Here is a 23,246-nt window from a genome sequence, read left to right on the forward strand (position 1 = left end):
TAGGTTTGAGAGAGGTTTTGGAAATGGGATCCTGAGGACGTAGGTAATGATGGATCTGAGGTGGGAGGGGAGGGCCAACAGATGTTGTGGTCACTCGTGTGTCTGGTGAGAGCATCTGGCAGATGGAGACGTCCCTGCTTAGAGTTGGGGATGACTAGAGGAAGTGCACGGCTTAGGGAAGGACTCAGCCCAGCTAGGGCTGCTGAGTCCGAGCAGCCTGTGCAACAGCCCAGCGGAGGGGACAGGGAGGTAGTTGGGAGAGCTGCACAGCGGAGGGGACAGGGAGGTAGTTGGGAGAGCTGGGCCTGGAGCTCCAGGGAGAGGCCTGGGCTGGAGGTGGAGATAAGGGAGTTGGCTGGCATTTAAAGTCCTAGGGTGAATGGGCCACCCGGGGACCGAGGCCAGCCTGGAGAGAAGAGGCTCCTGCCCCACCCTGGGGTGTCCAAACCATGGAGGGTAGAGGGAAGATGAGGCCGGGGAGGAGGAGCAACCCAGGGGCTGTGGCACACAGAGCTGCTCAAAGGGTCCCGGTGGCAGGTGGTCCATCCGACTTTGACCACATGGAGGTCATTAGTGGCTTGTGGCAGCAGGTCTCACTGGTAGGTATTCTTTCTTGTAGAAGCTTGTGGGTTAGTGTCTGCTTCTTCTGCTTAGCTTGGTGCTCCCAGAGGACAGGGCTTGTCCCGTTTGCCTCGGGTTCCCTAGCACTGGCCCCAATTTGGCCCAGAGGACATGTCCAGATGAATGGATGGACAGATGGATGGGTGGGTGGGTGGGCCGGCTGCCAGCATGACTCTATTTTCAGAGCCAGTTCTAGGAGGTGTTTGATTTGTTCACCCACCCATCCAACTTTTCCCACATTTTAGAGCCAGAAAAACAAAATGACAACTTGTTTGCCTCACGGTAAGGGTCAGGGCTGTCATCCTGGGGTTTACAGCAGAATCCCTTGGCTTTTGCCTGGTGCCTGAGGCCTGCCCAGCCTGCCTCATTGCCTCCCAGCCGGCATTCCCCCTGAGGCTTGCCTCTCCAACATTCCATCCCAACACTTTAGCACGACATTCGAGGCCGGGCCGGCTAGCCTCTGTCTCACCACCTCACCTCTCTGGTTCTCCCCTGGGTTCCTGTGGGTGGCTGCTCACTGTCCCAAACCCGCCTGGTACTTTCACACCCCCATGGCTTGGCTCATGTGGTTGCCTCTGCCTGGACTGCCCTTTGGCCTTGACCACCTTTCCTGAACACGTATCTGACCATGTCTTTCTCCTGCCTCAAACCCCTCCCTCAAGACAAAGTCTGAGCGCCTTGCCTGGCCCTAGCCACCTTCCCACCTCGCCCCTTGCCACAGCCCACTCAGTGCAGGGCCCACCCTGACTGGCTTAGCACAGGGCCCACCCTGTCTTGTGCAGGTTGCACAGGTGGGTACTTACCTTACAGGCTTGTTGGGGGGCTCTAATTAAATACTATTATGGGCACCTAGCAAGGGGTCTGACAGTAAGAGCTCAGTTAATGTTTACCCTCTGCCATGCTACCCCCACAACTGGCACACAGGAGGTATACACCAGGGGCTTGGTACTGGCTGGATCACTAAATTACTGAAGACCACCCAGGGGAGGATACAGAGAAATCAGGCAGAGGCTGTGTGGAGCAGATGAAGTTACCCTGAACAGACCCCTTCCCCTCTGTGGTGAGGGGTGGTCCCTGCTGTCTGACCAGGGGGCCTGATAGGGACAGAGAAGATGCTGTATCCCAGCTGTGGGGCCATGGGCAAGCCTCCCTCTTCCCCACAGCTCCCTGACCAGGGTTGGTGCTCTGGGAAGCCTGAACTTGGCATTGAACTCTAGAAGAGGAGGAGAGGATGGCTCTCCCAGAACGGAGGAGCAGCCATGTGCAGTGAGCAGAGTACTGGGCCAGGGCAGCCTGCCTTGCCCCCATTCTACAGATGAGGAAAACTGAGGCTGATAGCCAGTGCCCAGCATTGTGCTTCCCCATCTGTGTGGTGTGGAGCAAGGTTCCCCTGTCTTGGTGCCCTATTTCTTGCTCTGTGAAATGGGGGTGTACATTCTTCCCTGCTTCCCATCATCCTGGGGTTCTGATGAGAATGACAGTGGGCAGGGAAGAGCTTTGTAAACTGGCAGCAGTGCTAGGTGATTGTGCAGGATTGTGTTTAAAATGATTAGGAGTATTACTCCTTCATTTACATACTCATTTCATCATGCAGCTGATGTTACTGATAACGTCTGGACCTGGGTTCTGAGGACACCAAGATAAATTAGACAGGCATCTAATTCTCAGGCGCTTCTGGGGCTGTTCCCCAGCTCCCTTTGCTCCCACTCTGGAGCCTCCTCCCCTGCCCCCACAGCCCCCACCCTCTGGCTTTATAGCCCAGTCCAAGAGCAGAGTTGGGACAAGTCCTGAGGCTGCTGGGTGAGAGGTGCCCATCAGAGGGGTGGCACCATGCCATCCTAAGGCAGGACATATTCACAAGCCTGCAGTCAGGAGGCTGTCTCCTTCCCCTGGACAGCTAAGGGACTGATGAGCCAGACTTCAAGAGTCAGGGGGATTAGAGTGGGAATCTCTGCCCTCTGCTTACTTGCTGTGTGACCCTGAGCAAGTCACCCCATCTCTCTGAACTTTCCCCATGGTAAAATGGGGATGATGAGAGTACCTGTCTCCCAGTGTCAGAGTGCCTGGCACAAGGATAGACACTCAGAAAATCTCTGTCCCATCGTTGTTATTACTGTTTTGAGGCTTTTCTGAGAAAGAAGTCCCAGGGGTCTGGGGCAGTCAGGGAGAGCTCCAGGCAGGAGGTGCTGCCTGTGTTGGACAGTAAGGGATGGGCAGGGCGAAGGGCATCCCTGATGCCTGTGTGTGGTGGGACTGGGAGGCCTGAGAGCAGGGGCTGCACAGCTGCTCCAGAGGAGGATATGCTGACCCCTAGCCTGGCCAGCGCAGACCTCAGTCAGCCCCCAGGCCGGGAGTGAGGGACAAGGTCTTTTGGATACAGGCATTGATCGATTTGCATATGAGTATTTGCACAATCCAGGATGGGGGTTAGGGTTTGCAAAGCAAATTCCCCAGAGGAACCAGCTTGAGCAAATCTGAATTCTAGCCTTGACTCTGTGGCACCTAACCCTGTGGTTTTGGTCAAATCTTTTTTTCTTCCTCCAGGGCTCAGTTTCTTCACCTATAAAATGAGATAATAATAATTTCCCCTGTGCCTACTTTTCAAATAAAGATCACAGGAGATAATTTGTACAAAGGTTCTTTCTTAAAGCATTGAGATTACATAGCTTGTGTCCTTATGGAGTGTTTTCTCAAGAAACTCTCTGCCTGGAATTCGAGTAGGGACCAGGAAAAGAGGTGGAAGGCACTTATTTGGCCTTTCCTGTCAAAATAAATGATTTCATATAAGCAACAATACCAGTTAGGTGAGCAGTTTCTGTAAGAGGGATAAATAAGAGAAATTTTCTAGGGAGCAAGATTTAATGTCATGATCCCTGTAAGTCACATCTTGACTTACTCTAGGGTCACAGGCAGACTTGAACCCTCAGGAAGACTGAGGTAGCTCTGAAGGCCCATCCTTGATACTGCCCTGGTTGAAGAGGCGTTCTGACTGCACAGGTCTGCCACTGAACTTGCCAGAAATGAAGGCCAGATTGCCACAGGCTTTGTCACACACCTTCACTGAGGGGCCCCATGCCCTTGCTTCAGGCCTCCTCCCCCTCCTTGGGCACACTGTCCCAGTGTGCATCCTTGCGGGTAGAATGTTGCACATGTCTGTGCTTATTTCTTGAGTATAACTTTTCTGAGGTACAATCTCTTGAGTCAAAGGGCAGTGATCATTTAGGGCTCTGTAAATCATCCTGTCCAGTTGCCCTTCAGAAAGGTGGTATCTGGTGACCCAGAGTTGCCCGCTGTGTTGTGATGAGGATGTCTGTACTAGAGGTGCAGCAGTCAGGAGCAGAGGGACCATGGATGGGCCGTTGCCTTTGCTCTGTGACCACTTACAAAGTCGCCTCCAGGACTCCCCCGTTTGTGTCTGGGTGGGAGGCTTTTGTGTGGAATCCATGGGTCCATGGGGTTGGCTCTGCGGTTTAGGGTCGCCCTGGGGGATGGGAATTGGTCAGCCAGCGTCAGGGTGATGGGGGCTGGGAGCACTCTGGCCTGGAGGTGATCTTTGCCCTCTGGCACCCACTGAGGGAGACAGTGAATTCCAGACTTTTCAGCCTGGAAATGTGGTTCCCTGGACCTGGTGGGAGGTCTGCTCTGCTGCGGGGCTGAGGGTCCCACGGGGGCAGGGATCCCGGACACTGGCCCCGACTTGAGTGGGCGTAGCTGACAGGAGCTCGCCCCAGGCCGGTGGGGAGGGCTCTCTTCCCTGTGACAGTCGCTCTCTCCCCGCAGGATGGCCGAGCCTCGATTTAACAACCCGTACTTCTGGCCCCCTCCTCCCACCATGCCCAGCCAGGTAAGACCGACGAGCATTGCCCCTTCGCCTGCCCAGTCCCCACTGGAGCTGCTTCCCTTTGCCCCTGGCTTTGGCTGCCCCCTGAGGGTGGATCGGCGGGCCCGGGGAAGGACCAGGCGCTGCTCAAGCCCCCTCAGTCCCTCTCGTCTCCTACCCGCAGCTGGACAACCTGGTCCTGATTAACAAGATCAAGGAGCAGCTGATGGCGGAGAAGATCCGGCCACCGCACCTGCCGCCCACGTCGGCGTCGTCGCAGCAACCGCTGCTGGTGCCGCCGGCGCCCGCCGAGAGCAGCCAGGCCGTCATGTCGCTGCCCAAGCTGCAGCAGGTGCCCGGGCTGCACCCGCAGGCTGTGCCGCAGCCCGACGTGGCGCTGCACGCGCGGCCAGCCACCAGCACCGTCACAGGTACGGCGGCCAGGGCGGGGCCGGGAGAACGGGAGGGGCTGGGGCACTGGGCAGAGACGGGGCGGGGCCGGGAGGATGGGCGGGGCGGGGCACCGGGCAGAGGCGGGGCGGGGCCGGGAGGATAGGTGGGGCGGGGGCACCGGGCAGAGACGGGGCGGGGCCGGGAGAATGGGCGGGGCGGGGCACCGGGCAGAGGCGGGGCGGGGCCGGGAGGATAGGCGGGGCGGGGGCACCGGGCAGAGACGGGGCGGGGCCGGGAGGATGGGCGGGGCGGGGCTGGGGCACTGGGCATAGGCGGGGCGGGGCACTGGGCAGAGGCGGGGCGGGGCCGGGAGAATGGGCGGAAATCTGGCGGTGCTGCGGGAGGACGTGGGGAACCGCCTTGGTAGCGGGACTGGATGAAGACTGGGTGGTGGCTGGGCGGAGATGGGGGCGCAGTGGTCGGGGGCTCTGGGCGGAGGCCGAGTGTGGTGGGCCTGGGTGGGAGGTCTTAGGGCGGGTAGGATTGGGCTAGGTCTTTACCGGATGGGCGGAGGAGGAGGGGCGGGACGGGCAAACACTAGGGGTAGCTCGGGGTGGCCACAGCCACCAGACTTCCTCCGAGTCTGAACTGGGAGACTCCACGCAATGGACTAGCTGGGGACCAGACACTGCCTGCTGAGAGCTCCCGTGCGTCAGGAAAGCCAAGTCAACTTAGAGAACTTTGGGAATCCAGAGAAGAACCCTGACCAGACTGGGGGTGAAGGGAAGACTTCCTTGGAGGAGCCTATATGCAGAAAGGGTCAGAGTGAAACCAGGGAAACGAGCAGGAAGAGGAGGCAGCGTATGCAAAGGGAGTATGTGTGGAAAGCAAATGTAGGACGGCCTCTTTGGCTGGGGGGACCAAAAGATAGTAACAACAGCTAACTCCAGGTGTGCACCTGTGTGTGTTTACCAATATTCCTTTATTACTCCTGGCAGCCCTGTTAGATAAGGTTAAACCCTGTTCAGTTTTTGACTTACAAAAGCGGCAGTTTCATTCAGTTCAACCTAATGTCCCCATTTAGCAGATGAAGAATAGAGGCAGAGAAAGGTAAGGTCAGGTGAAACCACGGCTTCACAGCTAGTGAGAGGCAGGCAGGCAGTGGAGTCCCAGAGTCCATGCATTAATAACCTTGCCGTACATGGTTCTGCTGAGGCTAGAGAGGAAGCAGGCACCAGATTATGAGGGGCCTTGTGGGGCACACTTAGGAGCCCTAGTGACACAATGGTTAAGTGCTCAGCTGCTAACCAAAAGGTGAGTGGTTCTAACCTGCCAACCACTCCATGGGAGAAAGATGTGGCAGTCTGCTCCTGTAAACATGACAGCCTTGGAAACCCCATGGGGCAGTTCAGTTCTGTCTTATAGGGTTGCTATGAGTTGAAATCAACTCGACCGCAATGGGTTTGTTTTTTTGGTGGGACACACCAAACAGTTTAGACTTTGCCCCCTGGTAGAGGTGAGCCGTTGAAGTTTTTTGTTTTTTTTTTTTTTTTTAGTAGGGGAGGGAACTGATAGGATTGGGGTTTAAAAATCTGAGTCTGGCTGCAAGATGGAGACTGGGTTGGCAGGGAACAAGCATGGAGGCAGGGAGACGTGCAGGAGATGATGGTGGCCTAGGTGAGGCAGTGGCAATGAGGACAGCAGTGGGGAAGGAGTGAAGTGGACAGATACGAGGGACGTTGAGGAAAAAGAGTAGAGAGGGCTTGGTGCTGGACTGGATGCAGGGGCTCGAGGAGTGAAATGAGGTGAGGGAGACAACCAGGTTTCTGGCCTGGGCAGTGGACAGGGCTACTGAGTTGGGGTCACTGCAGGAGGAATGGGGTGGGGGAAGACGACAGCTCAGTTTTGGACAGCTTGAGGCTGGGGTGCCAGGGGGACATCCTGGGGCAGTGTCCAGGGACTGGAGCGCTCTGATACCCATCTCAGAGCCTGGTGGAGAGGCCTTCTTCAGAGGCCACTGCAGCTGGGCCTTTGTTCCTCCCCTGGCTCACCCTCTCCTGCCAGCCTCCCATCTGCCTGCCTTCTCACTGAGACGCCTGAGAATTATGAGGCCTGGTGAGCCTCCCTCAGGCCCCAGCCGCGCTCTGCACATTCCTGTTATGACTTTATTAAATTTATTTTTTTCATTATAAAAGTGATATTAAAAAAGTAATATAAGCATATTAAAGGAAATGTTGAAAAAAGAGAAAGCGAGAGGGCGGAAGGGGGAAGCCAGTCATAATCCTCAGCTCCTAACCCAGTAGCTTAGAGAACCTTTTGGTCTGTTTTCTTCCTTTTCCCTCTTTTTTTTTTTTAAAATACGACTCAATGGCACTGGGTTTTTTTTGGGTTAATATTTTTTATATAAAGGTAATACATAGTCATTACCAAAAATTTAGAAACTGTAGACAAGCCGAACGGAGAAAAAAATTAGCCCTAGTCCTGCTATTGTTAGCGTGTTCATATGTTTTCTCCATAATTCATTTTATTTTATCCTTTAATCACAGATATAAAAAATGGATGAATTCATCAGGTAAAAAATCCAAATAATATAGTGACATATAAATAAAAATTTGAAAATCCTCCTTTACCAACAAATTCTTCTCCCTCCTCAGAGAGAACCACAATTAGCAGTTTGGTGTGTCTGTTCTCAGATCTGTTCTTGTATATTCACACACACCTGTCTTGTCCATATATACATGTGCAGTTTGTGTGTGTGTTTGAATAAATGGGTTCATACTGTCTTTGATTTCCTTTTCTTTCTTGACAGCACATTTTGGGATTCTTTCTCTGTCACTTCACTGTGTCTGTCTTATTTTCGTGGCTGCACAGCCCTCTATAGTGAGGATGGGCCACATCTGTTTACACACCCCGTATAGAGGAAAAGTCCTTGGGTGGCACAAATGCTTAAGTGCTCAACTGCTAACCAGAAGGCTGGTAGTTGGAACCCACACAGAGGCACTTTGGAAGAAATGCCTGGCAATATGCTTCCAAAAGGTCACAACCCTGAAAACCCTGTGGAATGTGGTTCTACTCTGCAACACATGTGGTTGCCGTGATTCAGAATTGACTTGATGGCAACTGGGTTTTTATTTTACTGAGGAAAAATGGGTTGTGTTCAATATTGTCTGATCACAGATTTGTCTGTGAGATTGGCGTGGGCAGATCTTTGTACCCATAGGTGAATATTTCCTTATAGTAGATTTCTAGAAGTAGAATTCCTCGGTCAAAAGTTACATACGCTTTAAAATTTGATGGCTATTGCCGGATCGGCTATGAGTCAGAATCGACTCGACAGCAATGTTTTTTTTTTCAAAGGTTGCACAAATGTGCGCTTCCGCCAGCAGTGTGGGATGGTGGTTGTTTCTTCAGAACATCTTCCTGCAAACTCTGGGTATTATCGTCTTTGGCGCACAGATTTTTGGTTTCTTGTTTAAAAAAACACAGTTTAACCACATGCTAGATACTATTTTCACTTTCCATCTCCTTTTTTTCCTACTTAACTTGGTATTATAAATATGCCTCTATGAAAAACACAACAACAACAACAACAACAAAGTTCCTAAAACCTAAAACAGAAGTAAAAAAAAAAAGAAGTTAATTGTCAAAAGGATCAGAATTTTTTTTTTTTTTTTTTTTAATTCTAATTCCACCACCCACATCACATTTTGGTTCAGATCCTCCTTTTTTTTTTTTGTGATAGACATGCGACTTTTCGAAACATAACCTTTTTAATGGGCAGTGCAGTAGAGGAGATTGATAACTATCAAAGCCTTACCTAATGTACATTTCAGTTGCCTGTTTTTTTTTTTTTTTCTATTATAAATAAGAGTGGTGACCATCTTTGTGCCTCAGTCTTTTTCTGTGGTTTGATTATTTCCAAAGTGCCCTTGTTGTCTAATTCACTGCAGTTCTAAGGTATCTAAGGCACCTTGCACATACACAGCTCTCTCATTTAGTTTTCCCTGGGTAGTAACTTATGAATAGTGCCAGGGTCACACAGCTGGGGGTGGGGGGCAGGGCCGAGCTGGCCTCTCCAGCTGTCCCTCAGCCCTGTCTTCTCCCCTCTGTCTTAACAGGTCTGGGGCTCTCCTCCAGGACCCCGGCCGTGAGCACGTCTGAGTCAAGCGCAGGCACGGGTACCAGCACCCCGTCCACACCCACCACCACCAGCCAGAGCCGCCTCATCGCCTCGTCCCCCACCCTCATCTCAGGGATCACCAGCCCCCCCCTCCTGGACTCCATCAAGACAATCCAGGGCCACGGCCTGCTTGGCCCCCCCAAGTCCGAGCGCGGCCGCAAAAAGATCAAGGCGGAGAACCCAGGGGGGCCTCCTGTCCTCGTCGTCCCCTATCCCATCCTGGCCTCGGGCGAGACTGCCAAGGAGGGCAAGACATACAGGTGGGATCCTGGGTAGAAGGGGTGGCTTTGGGCCAGGAGAGCGAGCAGGGAGCCGATGGCTGTCCCAGCCTAGCAGATGGGCCTGGAAGAGGGGCCCAGGGGACTGAGATGGCTAAAGTCCAGACGGGCAGGGTCTCCCGGCAAACTCCGCCCACAATTCAGGCCCTGGAGAGGTGGGGAATAGAGCTGGACTCTTAAGAGGTGCCCTGGGGCTGCGAGGACTCGCAGGGTTGTTGCTGGGGGGAGTCCCCCACCATGTCTGGTGTTGTGTGAGGCCTTTTCCTCCTCCCTTCAAGCAGTGTTCTCAGCCCTGGCTACAACCGAGGAGCCTTTTTAAGAAATGCCAATGCCAGGTCCCTGCCTCCAGAGATTCTGATTTAATTTGTCTGGAGGCTCCCAAGCGTCTGTAGCATTTTAAAGCTCCCCAAAGCAAAACACCTGTTGCTGTGAAGTCGCTTTCCACTCATGATGACCTCCTGTGTTACAGAGTAGAACTACTCCCTAGGGTTTTCTTGGCTGTAACCTGTACAGAAGCAGCTTGCCAGGCCTTTCTTCTGCTAAAGCTCCCCAGATGATTCTAATGAGCTCCCAGAGTTGAGAACCACTTCCTAAGGTGTTAGAGCTCCTCACTTCTCCAGAACCTGGCGTTTCACTCTGGGCAAACCCTCACCGGCATCCTGAGGCCTTCCCTTGTGAGGTATAAACCTGCCCCCCAGGTGGCCATAGTCTGCCCCAGGGGTAAGAGCTCTCTCCTACAGATTGGAGGGTGCCCAGACTGGGAGCCCATCTCCTATCTTTCCCAGGCGGGCCTGTGTCCCCTTGGACATCGTTCAAGAAAGATCTGTCCCAGGTGCAAGGTGTCTGTGATGTGAGCAGGTAGAAGGTCTCCCCTGAGGTGTGCAGGCAGGAGGTGGGGGGATCCTCCCAGATGTGAACCTGCCTCTCGCCCCACAGGTGTAAGGTATGCCCGCTGACCTTCTTCACCAAGTCCGAGATGCAGATTCACTCCAAGTCGCACACAGAGGCCAAGCCCCACAAGTGCCCGCACTGCTCCAAGTCCTTTGCCAATGCCTCCTACCTGGCCCAGCACCTGCGAATCCACCTGGGTGTCAAGCCCTATCACTGCTCCTACTGTGATAAGTCCTTCCGACAGCTCTCCCACCTCCAGCAGCACACCAGGTGAGTGGCCTGCCTGGTGCTGCCTGCCAGCAGCCTGTTTCAGCTTAGCTCCTGTGGCCTGGATCATTATGAGAGGGGCAAGGACTTTCTCTAGGTGTCCATTACCTTCAGGGTCAAGACAAACTTCTTTGCTTGGCATTTGAGGCCTTTCACTGGGCTCAGCTCTTGCTACTGCACCACCCTTCCCACTACACCCCAGCCACACTGCGTCTCCTTTCTAGGTCTTTGCACAATGCTGTGTTCTTTACCTGAAACACCATCTGCCTCCATTCCCCCATTTCTCTGGCCACCTTCTGCTCATCTTTCAGCCCAGCTTCCTCCAGAAAGCCCTGCCTCGCCCCCCAGCTGTTTCCACAGGCCTTGTGCATCCCTGTAACAGCAGTGGCGGGCTGCCAGGTACTTACCTGATTATTTGTTCACCTCCGCCATCACACTGGGAGCTTTTGAGGGCGAGGGCTTGGTTTTTTCCACTTCCGCATCCCCGGTATATGACACATAATAGATATCTAGGCATTCGTTAGACCTTTGTGGAACAAACAGAACTAAATTTTATAAAGCATATAACTAACGGATATTTACAGAGCCTGTCAGGGCCCTGGGAAACCCTGGTGGCATAGTGGTTAAGTGCTACAGTTGCTAACCAAATGGTCAGCAGTTCACATCCACCAGGCACTTCTTGGAAACTCTGTGGGGCAGTTCTACTCTGTCCTGTAGGGTTGCTGTGAGTCGGAATCAACTTGACAGCAATGGGTTTGGTTTTTGGTTTCGTCAGAGCCCTGGTGGTACAGTGGTTAAGAACTATAGCGAGCTCCAGCTGTTAACCAAAAGGTTGGCAGTTCGAATCTACCAGCCACTCCTCGGAAATTCTATAGGGCAGTTCTACTCTTCCCTGTAGAGTCACTAGGAGTTGGAATTGACACGATGGCAATAGGTTTGGTTTTTGGTTTTTTATGCTATATGTCACAGCCATGGTGGCTCAGTGGTTTAGAGCTCAGCTGCTAACCAAAAGGTCGATAGTTCCAATCTGCCAGCTGTTCCTTGGAAACCCTATGGGGCAGTTCTACTCTGTCCTATAGGGTCACTATGAGTTGAAATCGACTCAAAGGCAATTGGTTGTTTTTTTTTTTTTTTTTGTATACTATATGTTAGGAAGTCCCTTGGTGGTGCAAACAGATAATGTGCTCGGCCACTAACCCAAAGGTTGGTGGTTGGAGTCTACCCAGAGGCACCTCAGAAGAAGGTCCTGGTGATCTGCTTCCGTAAGGTCACAGCCACTGGAAACAGCTCTTCTCTGCAACACATGGGGTTGCCATGAGTCAGGACTGACTTTATGGCAACTGTTGTTTACCGGTTTTTTATACTATATGCTGGACACAGTTCTTGATGCTGGGGATATAGCAGTGAACAGAACAGACAGAAATCCTGCCCTCATGCAGTTTACAGTTGAGTGTGTGAGTGGCGGGTGCAGAGATAAAAATGCTTTAAGGAAACAAAAGTAACCTACTTGCCAAGTTTTGCAGGGGAGTGCAGACTTCAGAAAGACTGGTTTACCAATTAAACACAGATACTTAAAGAAACAAATCGAAGGTTACCAGAATTATAGTTCCTCTGTCGAGTGGGGAAAAAAGTAGCAGTTTTCTTACTTAGTTATCATATCTGTAAGCATTCACACGTGTTTCTGGATATCAGCAGTATAAAAATCAGGGATAAAGTTGTTTTTATTTTTTTGCTGTGTAGGTTTATAACGTAAGGAAGGGGCTCTAGGTTTTCTTTATTTTGGGGCCCATGCAGGAGACCCGGGTTCGATTTCTGGCCAACACATCTCATGCACAGCCACCATCTGTCTATCACTGGGGAATTGCATGTCACTTTGATGCTGAACAGGTCTCAGCAGAGCTTCCAGACTAAGACAGACTAGGAAGAAAGGTCTAGTGATGCACTTCTGAACATCATCCAGTGAAAACCCTGTGGCTCACAACAGTCTAATCGGTAGCTGATCATGGAGATGGTCCAGGACAGGGCACCATTTCACTCCTTTGTGTATGGGTTCGCCATGAGGCGGGGACTGACTCGACAGCAGCTAACTACAATGCTAGGCAGAGTGACCCTATTTTTCATTTGTTTGGGGTTTTTGTAGTTGTTTATTTGTTTATCCCATTGCGTTTGTTCGCTTTATCCCAGGGTGCAGAATGTTTGGTTTTGTTTATTTCTCTGACTACAGGTATGCTGTATAGGTTTGATAGTGTCTTAGTCATCTAGTGCTGCTATAACAGAAATACCACAAGTGGATGGCTTTAATGAAGAGAAGTTTATTTCCTCACAGTAAAGCAGGCTAAAAGTCCAAATTCAGGGTGTCAGCTCCAGGGGAAGGCTTTCTCTGTCGGCTCTGGAGGAAGGTCCTGGTCCTCAGTCTTCTCCTGTTCGAGGAGCTTCTCAGGGGCAGGGACCCCAGGGTCCAAAGGATGCGCTTTGCTCCTGGTGCAACTTTCTTGGTGGTATGAGGTCCCCAAGTCTCTGCTTGCTTCCCTTTCCTTTTTATCTCTTGAGATAAAAGGTGGTGCAGGGAAGTGACCTAAGTAAGGGTGGTGTTACGATCCCACCCTCATCCTCTTTAACGTAAAATTACAATCACAAAATGGAGGACAACCACAGAATACTGGGAATCATGGCCTAACCAGGTTGACATATTTTTGGGGGGACACAATTCAGTCCATGACAGATAGAAACTAATGGCAACAGGACAAGATAGCAGCCTATTTCCTTATCCCCATGCCTCCTACGGCACCGGTTTGTTTCAGCAATTTTCTGATTTTGCCGTTTATTTCACTTTTTTTTTTTTAATTTGGCCAATTTTAAGTGCATAAGTATGTCGATTAATAAATTAATAAAGAAAATCCTCTATGGTGAGTGGTTATCTAAACTAGAGCACACAGTACAAAAGCTGGAGGGTTAACTTCTTTCAGTAGGGTTTGGAAAGCACCTGGGTCATAATTTTAACTTGTTGTTTTAGAAGTATTTTTATTTTCTTATATTTCTGAGATCAGGAACATAGAACCATCCAATTCACCTCTGCCAGGTTGTGCTCATGCAGCCTGTAATGGGACGGGTATCTTCTTTTGAGGGGTTCCCAAGCTTGTCAGTGTTCCTGGACTAGCAGGACTTGGCTTTTGTTTTTTAAATAACCTGAAAGGCTGGGGTTCCACCAGCCATTGAGGAGATCCAGTCCAGTTTCTGGAGGGGAGGCCTCATTTCCATATACAAAGTACGGTCCTTGTTTCTCACGCTCAAGCTTGTCTTGCCTCATTAAGTGAGAGTTGTCTTTAAATGTGACATTTGTGGCATGGTCATGGTTACAAATTTGATTTGCCCAATTATATCCTGTTAGGAAGGGGGACAGATTCGTATTGAACCTACTTACGTAACTAACAGTCATAAAAAGAGAAGTGGCTCAGGAAAGGCACTGGAAATAATTTTTAGCAATTGTTCTGAGTAGCTTTGTAGATCAGGCCAATTATATGTTATTTTCAATAGAATTATTATTTTAAAGTCTCTTTGATGATTTACTGTTTTTTTTTTTTTTTTATCTATATTAAATGTTCGTGGGTTTTTTTTTTTTTTTTGCCCCAGAATTCTGAAGGAATAGTTGGAACAAGGCACCATGTAAGGAATATTTTATTCCAATTTGTATAAATACAGCCTCCTAAGTTGAGGATTAAGGAGGCCCTGGGGGTGCAACAGTAAGTGCTTGGCTGCTAACAGAAAGGTTGGCCCTTTGAACCCACCCAGAGCCTCTGCAGAAGAAAGACCTGGCAATCTGCTCCTTGTAAAGATTATAGCCCAGAAAAGCCAACGGGACAGTTCTGCTGTGTCATGTGGGGTTGCTGTGAGTCAGCAGCACCTACCAACAATAGACAACAAATTGAGGACTAGAGATAGATTGGGGGGAAAAAGAGTTTCCTCATCTGCCCTTTAGAGAATAGGACATTGATCACAAATCCGTTTCACCCAGTCATGGGTAATAATTCCCCCTCTGCTGACTTTGGGGTAGTTAGTCCACTTTACAAAGTTGTCTGCCTCTGCACTAAAGACGATTGGATCCTGCCTAGCCTAGGGCGGTGTTTGGTCGTGGTGATGATGTCAGCGGGAAGCCTGTCCCCACTAGTCTAGTCCCTGAAGTATGAAGAGCCAAGCAGATCTGCAACAGTCCTTTACTGAGGCCATCATTCTTTTGATGTTTCTTTCAGAAGATTCAGTTTCTGACCTGCAGCTTGAAGCAGAGGCCTTTAGGCAAGTGTGAGGGGCAAAGCAGACCTGTTGATAAGACTAACGGTCCGAGGTCCGTTATAATAATCAGCACTACCAGAATGGAGGGGAACGGAGTCCTCTGTTAAGGTATAATGTGTGGTCAGTTTTTCAGAACAAGAGCATATTTAGGCAGCAAGGGCATTGACCCACCTTCAGAGTCTTCATTTATCCCATAAAGTGTGGGTTATAATTGTCACCAATTGATAAAGAAAAAAAAAAAGGGTATTATAAATCTAGAAATGAAATCTTTTTAAAGAAATGTCTTTGTTGATACTTATTATACCAGTCTGTACATGGAAAGAATGTTGCTTTTGTCTGTTTAAAAAGTACATACGTAGATGTTTATATATACGTACACATAAGTGTGTGTATATATATAAATATACACATACATATGTTGCTGTTGTGTGCCCTTGAGTCAATTCCAACTCATAACAACCCCATGTGACGGAGTAGAACTGCTGCATGGGGTTTCCCAGGCTGCAATCTTTACGGGAGCAGATCTCCAGGTCTGTTCTCCCTCGGAGCTGCTGGTGGGTTCAAACCACCGATCTTTTGGTTAGCAGCCGAGCGCTTAACCACTGCGCCACCAGGGATCCTTATTAGTCATTAGGCAGTGGTGTATGTAATTAAACTGATATGTTTTGACTCAGTGGCAAAAAGGTGGGTATCCCAAATGCCTGAAAGTACCAGAATCCTTTTTCTCTTTTTAATTTCATAAGGATTTATTTAAAATGCTTTGTGGAAGTGAGTGGGATGGCTATAGCGGATTCACAAAGAATAATACAGTCTATCCCTTTTTTCCTCAACATCCATCCTCATGACCAGTTACAGAGTCAGGAACTAGCAGCTGTTTTATGTTACTTATTCCTTCCCCTCTTTTAACTCCATCATCTTTTTTTCTTCTCTTTTTAATGTGCTTTAGGTGAAAGTTTACAGCTCAAGTTAATTTCTCATTCAAAAATTTATACGCATATTGTTTTGTGACATTGGTTGCAATCCCCACAATGTGACAACATGCCCTCCTATTCCACCCTGGGCTCCCTGTGTCCATTCATCCAGTTATTGTCCCTCTCTGCCTTCTTGTTCTGCCTTTTGGACAGGAGCTGCCCATTTGGTCTCGTATATTCGATTGAACTAAGAAGCACATTCCTCACATGTATTATCTTTTGTTTCATAGGCCTGTCTAATCTTTGTCCAAAAAGTGGGCTTCGGGAATGGTTTCAGTTCTGGGTTTGCAGTGTCTGGGGGCCATAGTTTCAGGGGTTCCTTCAGTCTCTGTCAGACCAGTGTGTCTGGTCTTTTCATGTGAATTTGAATTCTGTTCTACATTTCTCTCCTCCTCTGTCCAGGACTCTCTGTTGTGATCCCTGTCAGGGTGGTCATTGGTGGTAGCCAGGCACCATCTAGTTCTTCTGGTCTCAGGCTGGTGATGCCTGTGATTCATGTGGTCCTTTAGTCCTCTGGGCTAGTATTTTCCTTGTGTCTTTGGGTTGCTTCATTCTGCTTTGCTCCAAATGGGATGGGACCAATAGATGTATCTTAGATGGCTGCTTGTAGGCTTTTAAGACCCCAGATACTACTCACCAAAGTGGAATTAGAACATTTTCTTTATAAACTGTGTTATGCCAGTTGACTTAGATATCCCCCGAGACTATGGTCTCCAGACCACAGCCCCAGCCCCAGCCACTCAGTCCCTCAAAGTGTTTGGATGACCCTAGGAAAGTTCTGTACTTTTGCTTTGGTCCAGTTGTGCTGGTTTCCCCTATATTGTCTACTATCAAGTTACTGATTTCCCCTTCCGCCCTCCCCGTATAACCATCAAAGAATGCTTTTTTCTGTGTGTAAACATTTTCTTGAGTTCTTACAATAGTGGTCTCATGCTGTATTTGTCCTTTTGTGACTGACTGACTTCACTCAGCATACGTCCTCCAGATTCATCCATGTTGTGAGGTGATTCACAGATTCATCATTGTTCTTTGTCACTGCATAGTATTCCATTGTGTGTATGTACCACAGTTTGTTTATCCATTCATCTGTTGGTGGGCATCTAGGTTATTTCTATCTTTTTGCTATTGTGAATAGTGCTGCAGTGAACATGGGTGTGCATATATGTCCATTCATGTGACAGCTCTTCTCTCTCTAGGGTGTATTCCTAGGACTGGTATTGCTGGATTGTATAATATTTCTCTATTTCTAGCTTTTTAAAGACGTGCCATATTGTTTTCAAAGGTGGTTGTACCATTTTACATTTCCACCAGCAGTGCGTAAGAGTTCCAGTCTCCCCACAACCTCTACAACATTTGTAATTTTTTTTTTTGGATTAGTGCCAGTTTTGTTGGGATGAGATGGTATCTCAATGTAGTTTTGATTTGCATTTCTGTAATGGCTAATGATTGTAAGCGTTTCTTCCTGTGTCTGTTAAAAAAAAAAAAAATGTCTTCTTTGGTGAAGTGTCTGTTCATATCCTTTGCCCATTTTTTTAACTGAATTATTTGTCTTCTCCTTGTTTGAGGTGTTTCAATATCTTCCAGATTTTAGAGATTAGACCCTTACCGGATATGTTGTGACCAAAAAGTTTTTCCCAGACTGTAGGTTCTTTTTACTCTTTTGTTGAATTCTTCTGATGAGCATAAGTGATTTTTTAGAGCTCCCAGTTATCTAGTTTCTCTTCTGGTGTTTGTACATTGTTAGTTATGGTGTGTATACTATTTATGCCAGGTATTAGGGCCCCTAGTGTTGTCCCTGTTTTTTCTTCCAAGATCTTTATTGTTTTAGATTTTATATTTAGGTCTTTGATCCATTTTGAGTTAGTTTTTGTGTATGGTGTGAGTTATGGATCCTGTTTCGTTTTTTTATAGATGTATATCCATTTATACCAGTACCATTTGTTAAAGAGACTGTCTTTTCCCCATTTAACTGACTTTGGCCCTTTGTCAAATATCAGCTGCTCATAGATGGATAAATTTACACCTGATTTCTCAGTTCTGTTCCATTGGTCTATGTATCTGTTCTTGTACCAGTACCAGGCTGTTTTGATTACTGTTAATGTATAATAGGTTCTAAAATCAGGTAGCGTGAGGTCTCCCACTTTGTTCTTCCAGTACCAGTCTTTAGACAAACAAACAGAAAAAGCCAAACACAAAGAAACAAGCAGATTCTAGATTTCTTGTCTCCTGACATTTGACAGAGACCCTTTTCTGTTGTTTGCCCCTTGACAGAGAACCAGACAGTCAGATCATATAATCTAATCCATCTTCCCAAGGCTACTGTCACTAACTAATAAAGAGAATAAAATTAGGTTATGTCCAAAATAGAACTAGCCTTGGTCAAGTAATAGAAAATAGAGTTTGAATCAGGGTGGGCAAGATTCACCCTGGGAGCCTAGAAAGATGTGCATGGGTGCACTTTTTGGGTGATGCCCGTTAGTGGGTCTGGTGAATCTGGAGCATCTCGATAGGACCCCCTCTGTGAAAGGAAGACTCAACAAGTAAAGAAACATAGGTAACTTGCAAAATGATGCAGAAGTCCAGACTTCAGAAGGATCAGCACACTAAAGAACAAATACCACAGGCACATTTAAAGAGAAAAGAAACAGAAGTTTGTAGTTGTTCTGTTCATGGTGGAAAAACAGCAGTCATGTCATCCAACTAGTTTATGTACAAAAGTTATCACATATCTGCAGATGTCATATTGCCAAAGTCGAGGATAACATTGTTTTGTGAGGGAGTTAGTAACTTATGGGAAAGTCCTCAAGGTTTTATTTATTTGGGGAACTAGTGCTAGATAGAGTGACTCTGGATTGGTTTGCTTGTTTATTCAGGATGCAAATGTTTTTTGTTTCTGTTTTTCTTTTCCTTACTGTGTGGTGTTACGTACATGAGTGATGATAATTGTGGCAGAGGAAGGTGTCATTTTGTTTTCTCAAGACTGATGATGATAATGGTAATAATACCAACAACAGTAACACTATTCCTTCTCAAAAATCTACTTTGTGCCTGGCCCTGCATAAGGTGCTTTCATATAGAAGGTGTCCATAAAATCCTTGTACAGTGTGAATTTTGATTTCTACATAAGAGATAAAGAATCTGAAAAAATGCCACAGAGAGGCAATCGTCTCCAGGAATGTTAACTTACAGTATCTCTACCATTGTTTTTGTTACAAAGCACAGCATGACTGAAGACATTGAACATAATGTGTGGTTTATTACTTGGGAAATAAAAGAAAAATGATGACTAATGAATCCTTAATAAGTTTATTTACACATTGAAAAAAATTCCGTCTTTGTTGTTTTTCATAAATGATTTATCTTAAAAAGAAATTAATGTATTAAGAACAAACACTGCAAAAATATTTTATGAACATCAAGTATTGCAAAGATAGATTGGATTATATCATCTGACTGGTTCTCTGTTGGGGCAAACAACAGGAAAGGGTCTCTGTTGAATGGCAGTAGATAGAGTCTGGTTGTTTCTGTGTTTTCGATGATTAACATGAAGTCATTTAATACTTACCATCCTTATTATGATTTGTATTTTAGAGGTGAGGAAAGTGAGACTCTGGGAGGAAAGTCATTTGCCCAAGGTCACACAGTTAAGAGGTGGCAGGAGTGGGATTCAAGCCTAGTGCACCAAAGAGCAGCCCATGCCTCAGGAAGAAGAAAGGGGCCGGGGTGTTAAGCTGCAGAAGAAGAGGTCACATAGGGGTGGAGGTGCCAGGCAAGAGACCAGAGTGAATCTTTGGGACCTCCAGGGTGAGCCTGGGGCAATGGGGTGGAGGCAGTCCAGGGACACAAATTTCAACTCAAAGAGGGAGGAGGGCATCCTTGGCAGAGGGAATGGCATGCCTGAAGGCTCGAGCCTTGCCAGGGAAATGTCTGTATGTGTTGAGGGGATGTTGGTATGATGCTGAGCTGGGGGGAGCAGTGGCAGAGGAGGAAGCTAAAGGGCTTGAATACTGGGCAGGGGTCTGTACTCTGTCCTGGAAATGGAGGGAGGCAGTGGAGGTTGCAAAGCAGGACTGTGACAAGGTCAGATCCCTGCAGCTGCTGCTGTGGCTGAGATCAGGAGAGGAGAGGCTGAGGCTGGGAGGCCAGGGAGGGGAGGCCAGGCAGTTATGCTTGGACAGGAGGAGGCTAGAGGGATAGTTTCCTGGTCAGGAGGCCTTGGCTGGTCCCTGGAGGACAGTCAGTCATTCATTCAACAAACACTCATGAAATATATCTGAGGGATGGAAGTTATTGATGATGCAGAGCACATGACTGTTGTCAAGGACTGACTTCAGAGAGAAAGTGCTCGGTTGCCTTCATTCATTCAACAACTAGGTATGGAGTTTTCTTGGTGCTGAGCCTGTGCCAGGCACTGGATGATGATGAACGAGACCAAAGGAGTCCTTGCCCTCAAGGAGGCAGCAAAAAAAAAAAAAAAAAAAGCGATCAGATATTGAGGAAATAACTACCGGTGCACAGATTTCCAGGAAAGGGATGTCTGTGGTGCTTGGGAGTGGTAGCAGAGGCCTGACCTAGTCTGGAGGGCCAGGGAAGGCTGCCCTGATGAAGGGGCTTTTATACTGGGAAGGGAAGGTTGGCGGCTTGAGCCCTGCTGTCAGAGGGGGTTTGAAAGGATGGGATGACATTCAGCAGGCAGAAAAGCAGGCAGCCTTGAGTCTGAGGACACAGCCCAGCATGGGTGTGCTGGTGAGAGATCGGCAGACTTGGTTGGCAGATCGGAAATCATTTCTTGATACTCTTTAAACCTTTAACCAAAACTATCCCCTGAAGTCATCTTTAAACAACAGTTTAGCCCAGTTAGTAAAGAACATATGCCTTGAGTATTGTACTCTTTTAAAAGGTGATATATATGAGACCAAATTGACACTGGTAACTCTAAAGCCCAGATGAGAAGACTGGGGGGGAAGTGAGTCTAAGTCAATGGGGCTGAAACAATTTGAGTCGAAATAGCGAGATTGTTGAGAGAAAGTGAAGAATGTAGCCAATGTCACTGAAATTGTCGAGTGGGTGCATGTTTTGCTCTGTATATTTTCACCAAAAATAAATATTTTTTTAAAATAAAAAGAAACAGTTCTCGAGGACCATGTAGAGCACATAAGAGAAGGTAGGTGAGGCTGGACCACATGTTGAGGGGCCTGGAATGACACGCTAATGAATTTTTTTTTTTTATTATACTTTAGATGAAGGTTGACAGAGCAAATTAGTTTCTCATTAAACAACTAATACACATTGTTCTGTGACATCGGTTGCCACCCCCATGACATGTGAACACCCTCCCTTCCTGACCTTGGGTTCCCCATTGCCAGCTTCCCTGTCCCCTCCTGCCTTCTTGCCCTTGCCCCTGGACTGGTGTGCCTATTTAGTCTTGTTTTGTTTAATGGGCCTGTCTAATCTTTGGCTGAAGGATGAACCTCAGGAGGGACTTCAGTACTGAGTTACAAGGGTGTCCGGGGGCCATACTCTCAGTTTCCTCCAGTCTCTGTCAGACCAGTAATCTGGTGGGTTTTTTTTTGTGTGTGTGTGAGTTAGAATTTCATTCTACATTTTTCTCCAGCTCTGTCCGGGACCCTCTGTTGTGTTCCCTGTCAGAGCACTAGGTGGTGGTGGTAGCTGGGCACCATCTAGTTGTGGACTCAGTCTGGTGGAGGCTGTGATAGTTGTGGTCCATTAGTCCTTTTGGAGTAATCTTTCCCTTGTATCTTTGGTTTTCTTCATCCTCCCTTGCTCCAGATGGGGCGAGACCCGTGGAGTATCTTAGATGGCCACTCACAAGCTTTTAAAGACCCCAGACACTACTCACCAAAGTAGGAGGTAGAACATTTGCTTTATAAACTATGTTATACCAGTTGAGCTAGATGTTCCCCAAGACCATGGTCCCTAGCCCTCAGCCCAGTAATTTGGTCCCTCAGGGAATATGGAAGTGTCTGTGGAGCTTCCATGACCTTACCGTGGTCAAGGTATGCTGACTTCCCCAGTATTGTGTACTGTCTTACTCTTCACCCAGGTTACCACTTATCTATCATCTAACCCATTACTGTCGAGTCAATTCCGACTCATAGCGACTCTATGGGACAGAGTAGAACTGCCTCTTAGGGTTTCCAGGGAGCACCTGGTGGATTCGAACTGCTGACCTTTTGGTTAGCAGCTGAACTCTTAACTACTGCGCCACCAGGGTTTCTGATCTATTGTCTAGTTAGTGTTACTCCTTCCCCACCTCTCCCCTCCCTTGTAACCATCAAAGATTGTTTCTTTTTGGGTGTAAACCTTTTCATGAGTTTTTATAATTGTGGTCTCATATAGTATTTGTCCTTTGGTTGTGGACTTATTTCACTCAGCATAATGCCCTCCAGATTCATCCATGTCGTGAGATGTTTTGCAGATTCATCATTGTTCTTTGTCATTGCATGGTATTCCATTGTGTGTGTGTACCATAGTTTATGCATTCATCTGTTGATGGGCACTTGGGTTGTTTCCATCTTTTTGCTATTGAGAATAATGCTGCAATGAACATGGATGTACATATGTCTATTCGTGTGATGGCTCTTATTTCTCTAGGATATATTCCTAGGAATGGATTGCTGGATCTAGCATTTCTATTTCTAGCTTTTTAAGGAGGTGCCATATTGTTTTCCAAAATGGTTGCACCATTTTGCATTCCCATCAGCAGTGCATAAGAGTTCTGATCTCCCCGCAGCCTCTTCGACCTTTGTTATTTTCTGTTTTTTTGATTCATGCCAGTGATGTCGGGAACATGCTAAGGAATTTGACTTTATCAGTGTTTATAGTGAGCAGCCAACATTTGTGGCTTATTTGAAGTAGGGAATGTTTTTTACTCAACATCATGGCCCTGAATCTAGCACCAGGCCTGCCCAAGAGCCCTCAAGATGCACTTGTTGATGAGTAAAGCAAACGAGTCAGCTAGATGGACTGGGGCACTGGAGGAAGGAGAGGGCATAGGTTGGCAGATCTGGATCCTCCCCCCACTTAATGCTCATTGGCAAATTAGGCAACAAGGTTCAGGCCCAGTTGGTGTTCGTTGCCCAGCTGTTTGGCGCAGAGAATTTGCCAGAACAGATGATTAAAGACAAGCCCAGAGTGTTAGTAAAAAGGCTTAAGTGTGGAAAGGAGAGAAGGACTGTCATTGGTGCATGCCAGGCTCTTGAGCTCCACCACCTGGTCAGTCCTCCCCTGGGCACAGGTGACAAGCCTGAGCTGTAACACAAAACAGAAAAGACTACCGTCAGCCTTCAAGTCCTTGCTCCAGATCACCTCAACAATGCTCACCCTAATTACCCTATTTAAAATGGCACCCTTCTTTCTCTGGCATTCACAATTCCCCTCACCTTGTTCTGTTGTTTTCTCACAGCACTTTTTGCCTTCCGCGTGTGATTTACTTATTTTGTTTCGTACTTCATGCTTGCTTTTACAAGGCAGTGGTTTTGTTTTGTTCACTGATCTATTCCTGGGCTAGCATGGTC

At 47.9% G+C, this 23,246-nt stretch overlaps 1 protein-coding gene across 3 annotated transcripts in view; it reads left to right on the top strand.

Annotated features, from left to right (window-relative positions):
* Nucleotides 1-23,246, top strand: part of ZNF362 (zinc finger protein 362) — a 45,992-nt gene that overhangs the window by 16,325 nt on the left and 6,421 nt on the right. For 2 of the 3 annotated variants that reach the window (XM_064281668.1, XM_003415477.4), the window contains 4 exons: nt 4,402-4,465; nt 4,626-4,872; nt 8,953-9,274; nt 10,229-10,453. In XM_064281668.1, coding sequence (XP_064137738.1) covers nt 4,402-4,465; nt 4,626-4,872; nt 8,953-9,274; nt 10,229-10,453 — 858 coding nt within the window. Of the gene's footprint in view, nt 1-4,401; nt 4,466-4,625; nt 4,873-6,416; nt 7,407-8,952; nt 9,275-10,228; nt 10,454-23,246 lie in introns of those variants that run through there. The other variant, XM_023554498.2, reaches the window with a different exon arrangement.

This window comes from Loxodonta africana, chromosome 3, assembly GCF_030014295.1.
Source record: "Loxodonta africana isolate mLoxAfr1 chromosome 3, mLoxAfr1.hap2, whole genome shotgun sequence".
Classification (NCBI taxonomy): Eukaryota; Metazoa; Chordata; class Mammalia; order Proboscidea; family Elephantidae; genus Loxodonta; species Loxodonta africana.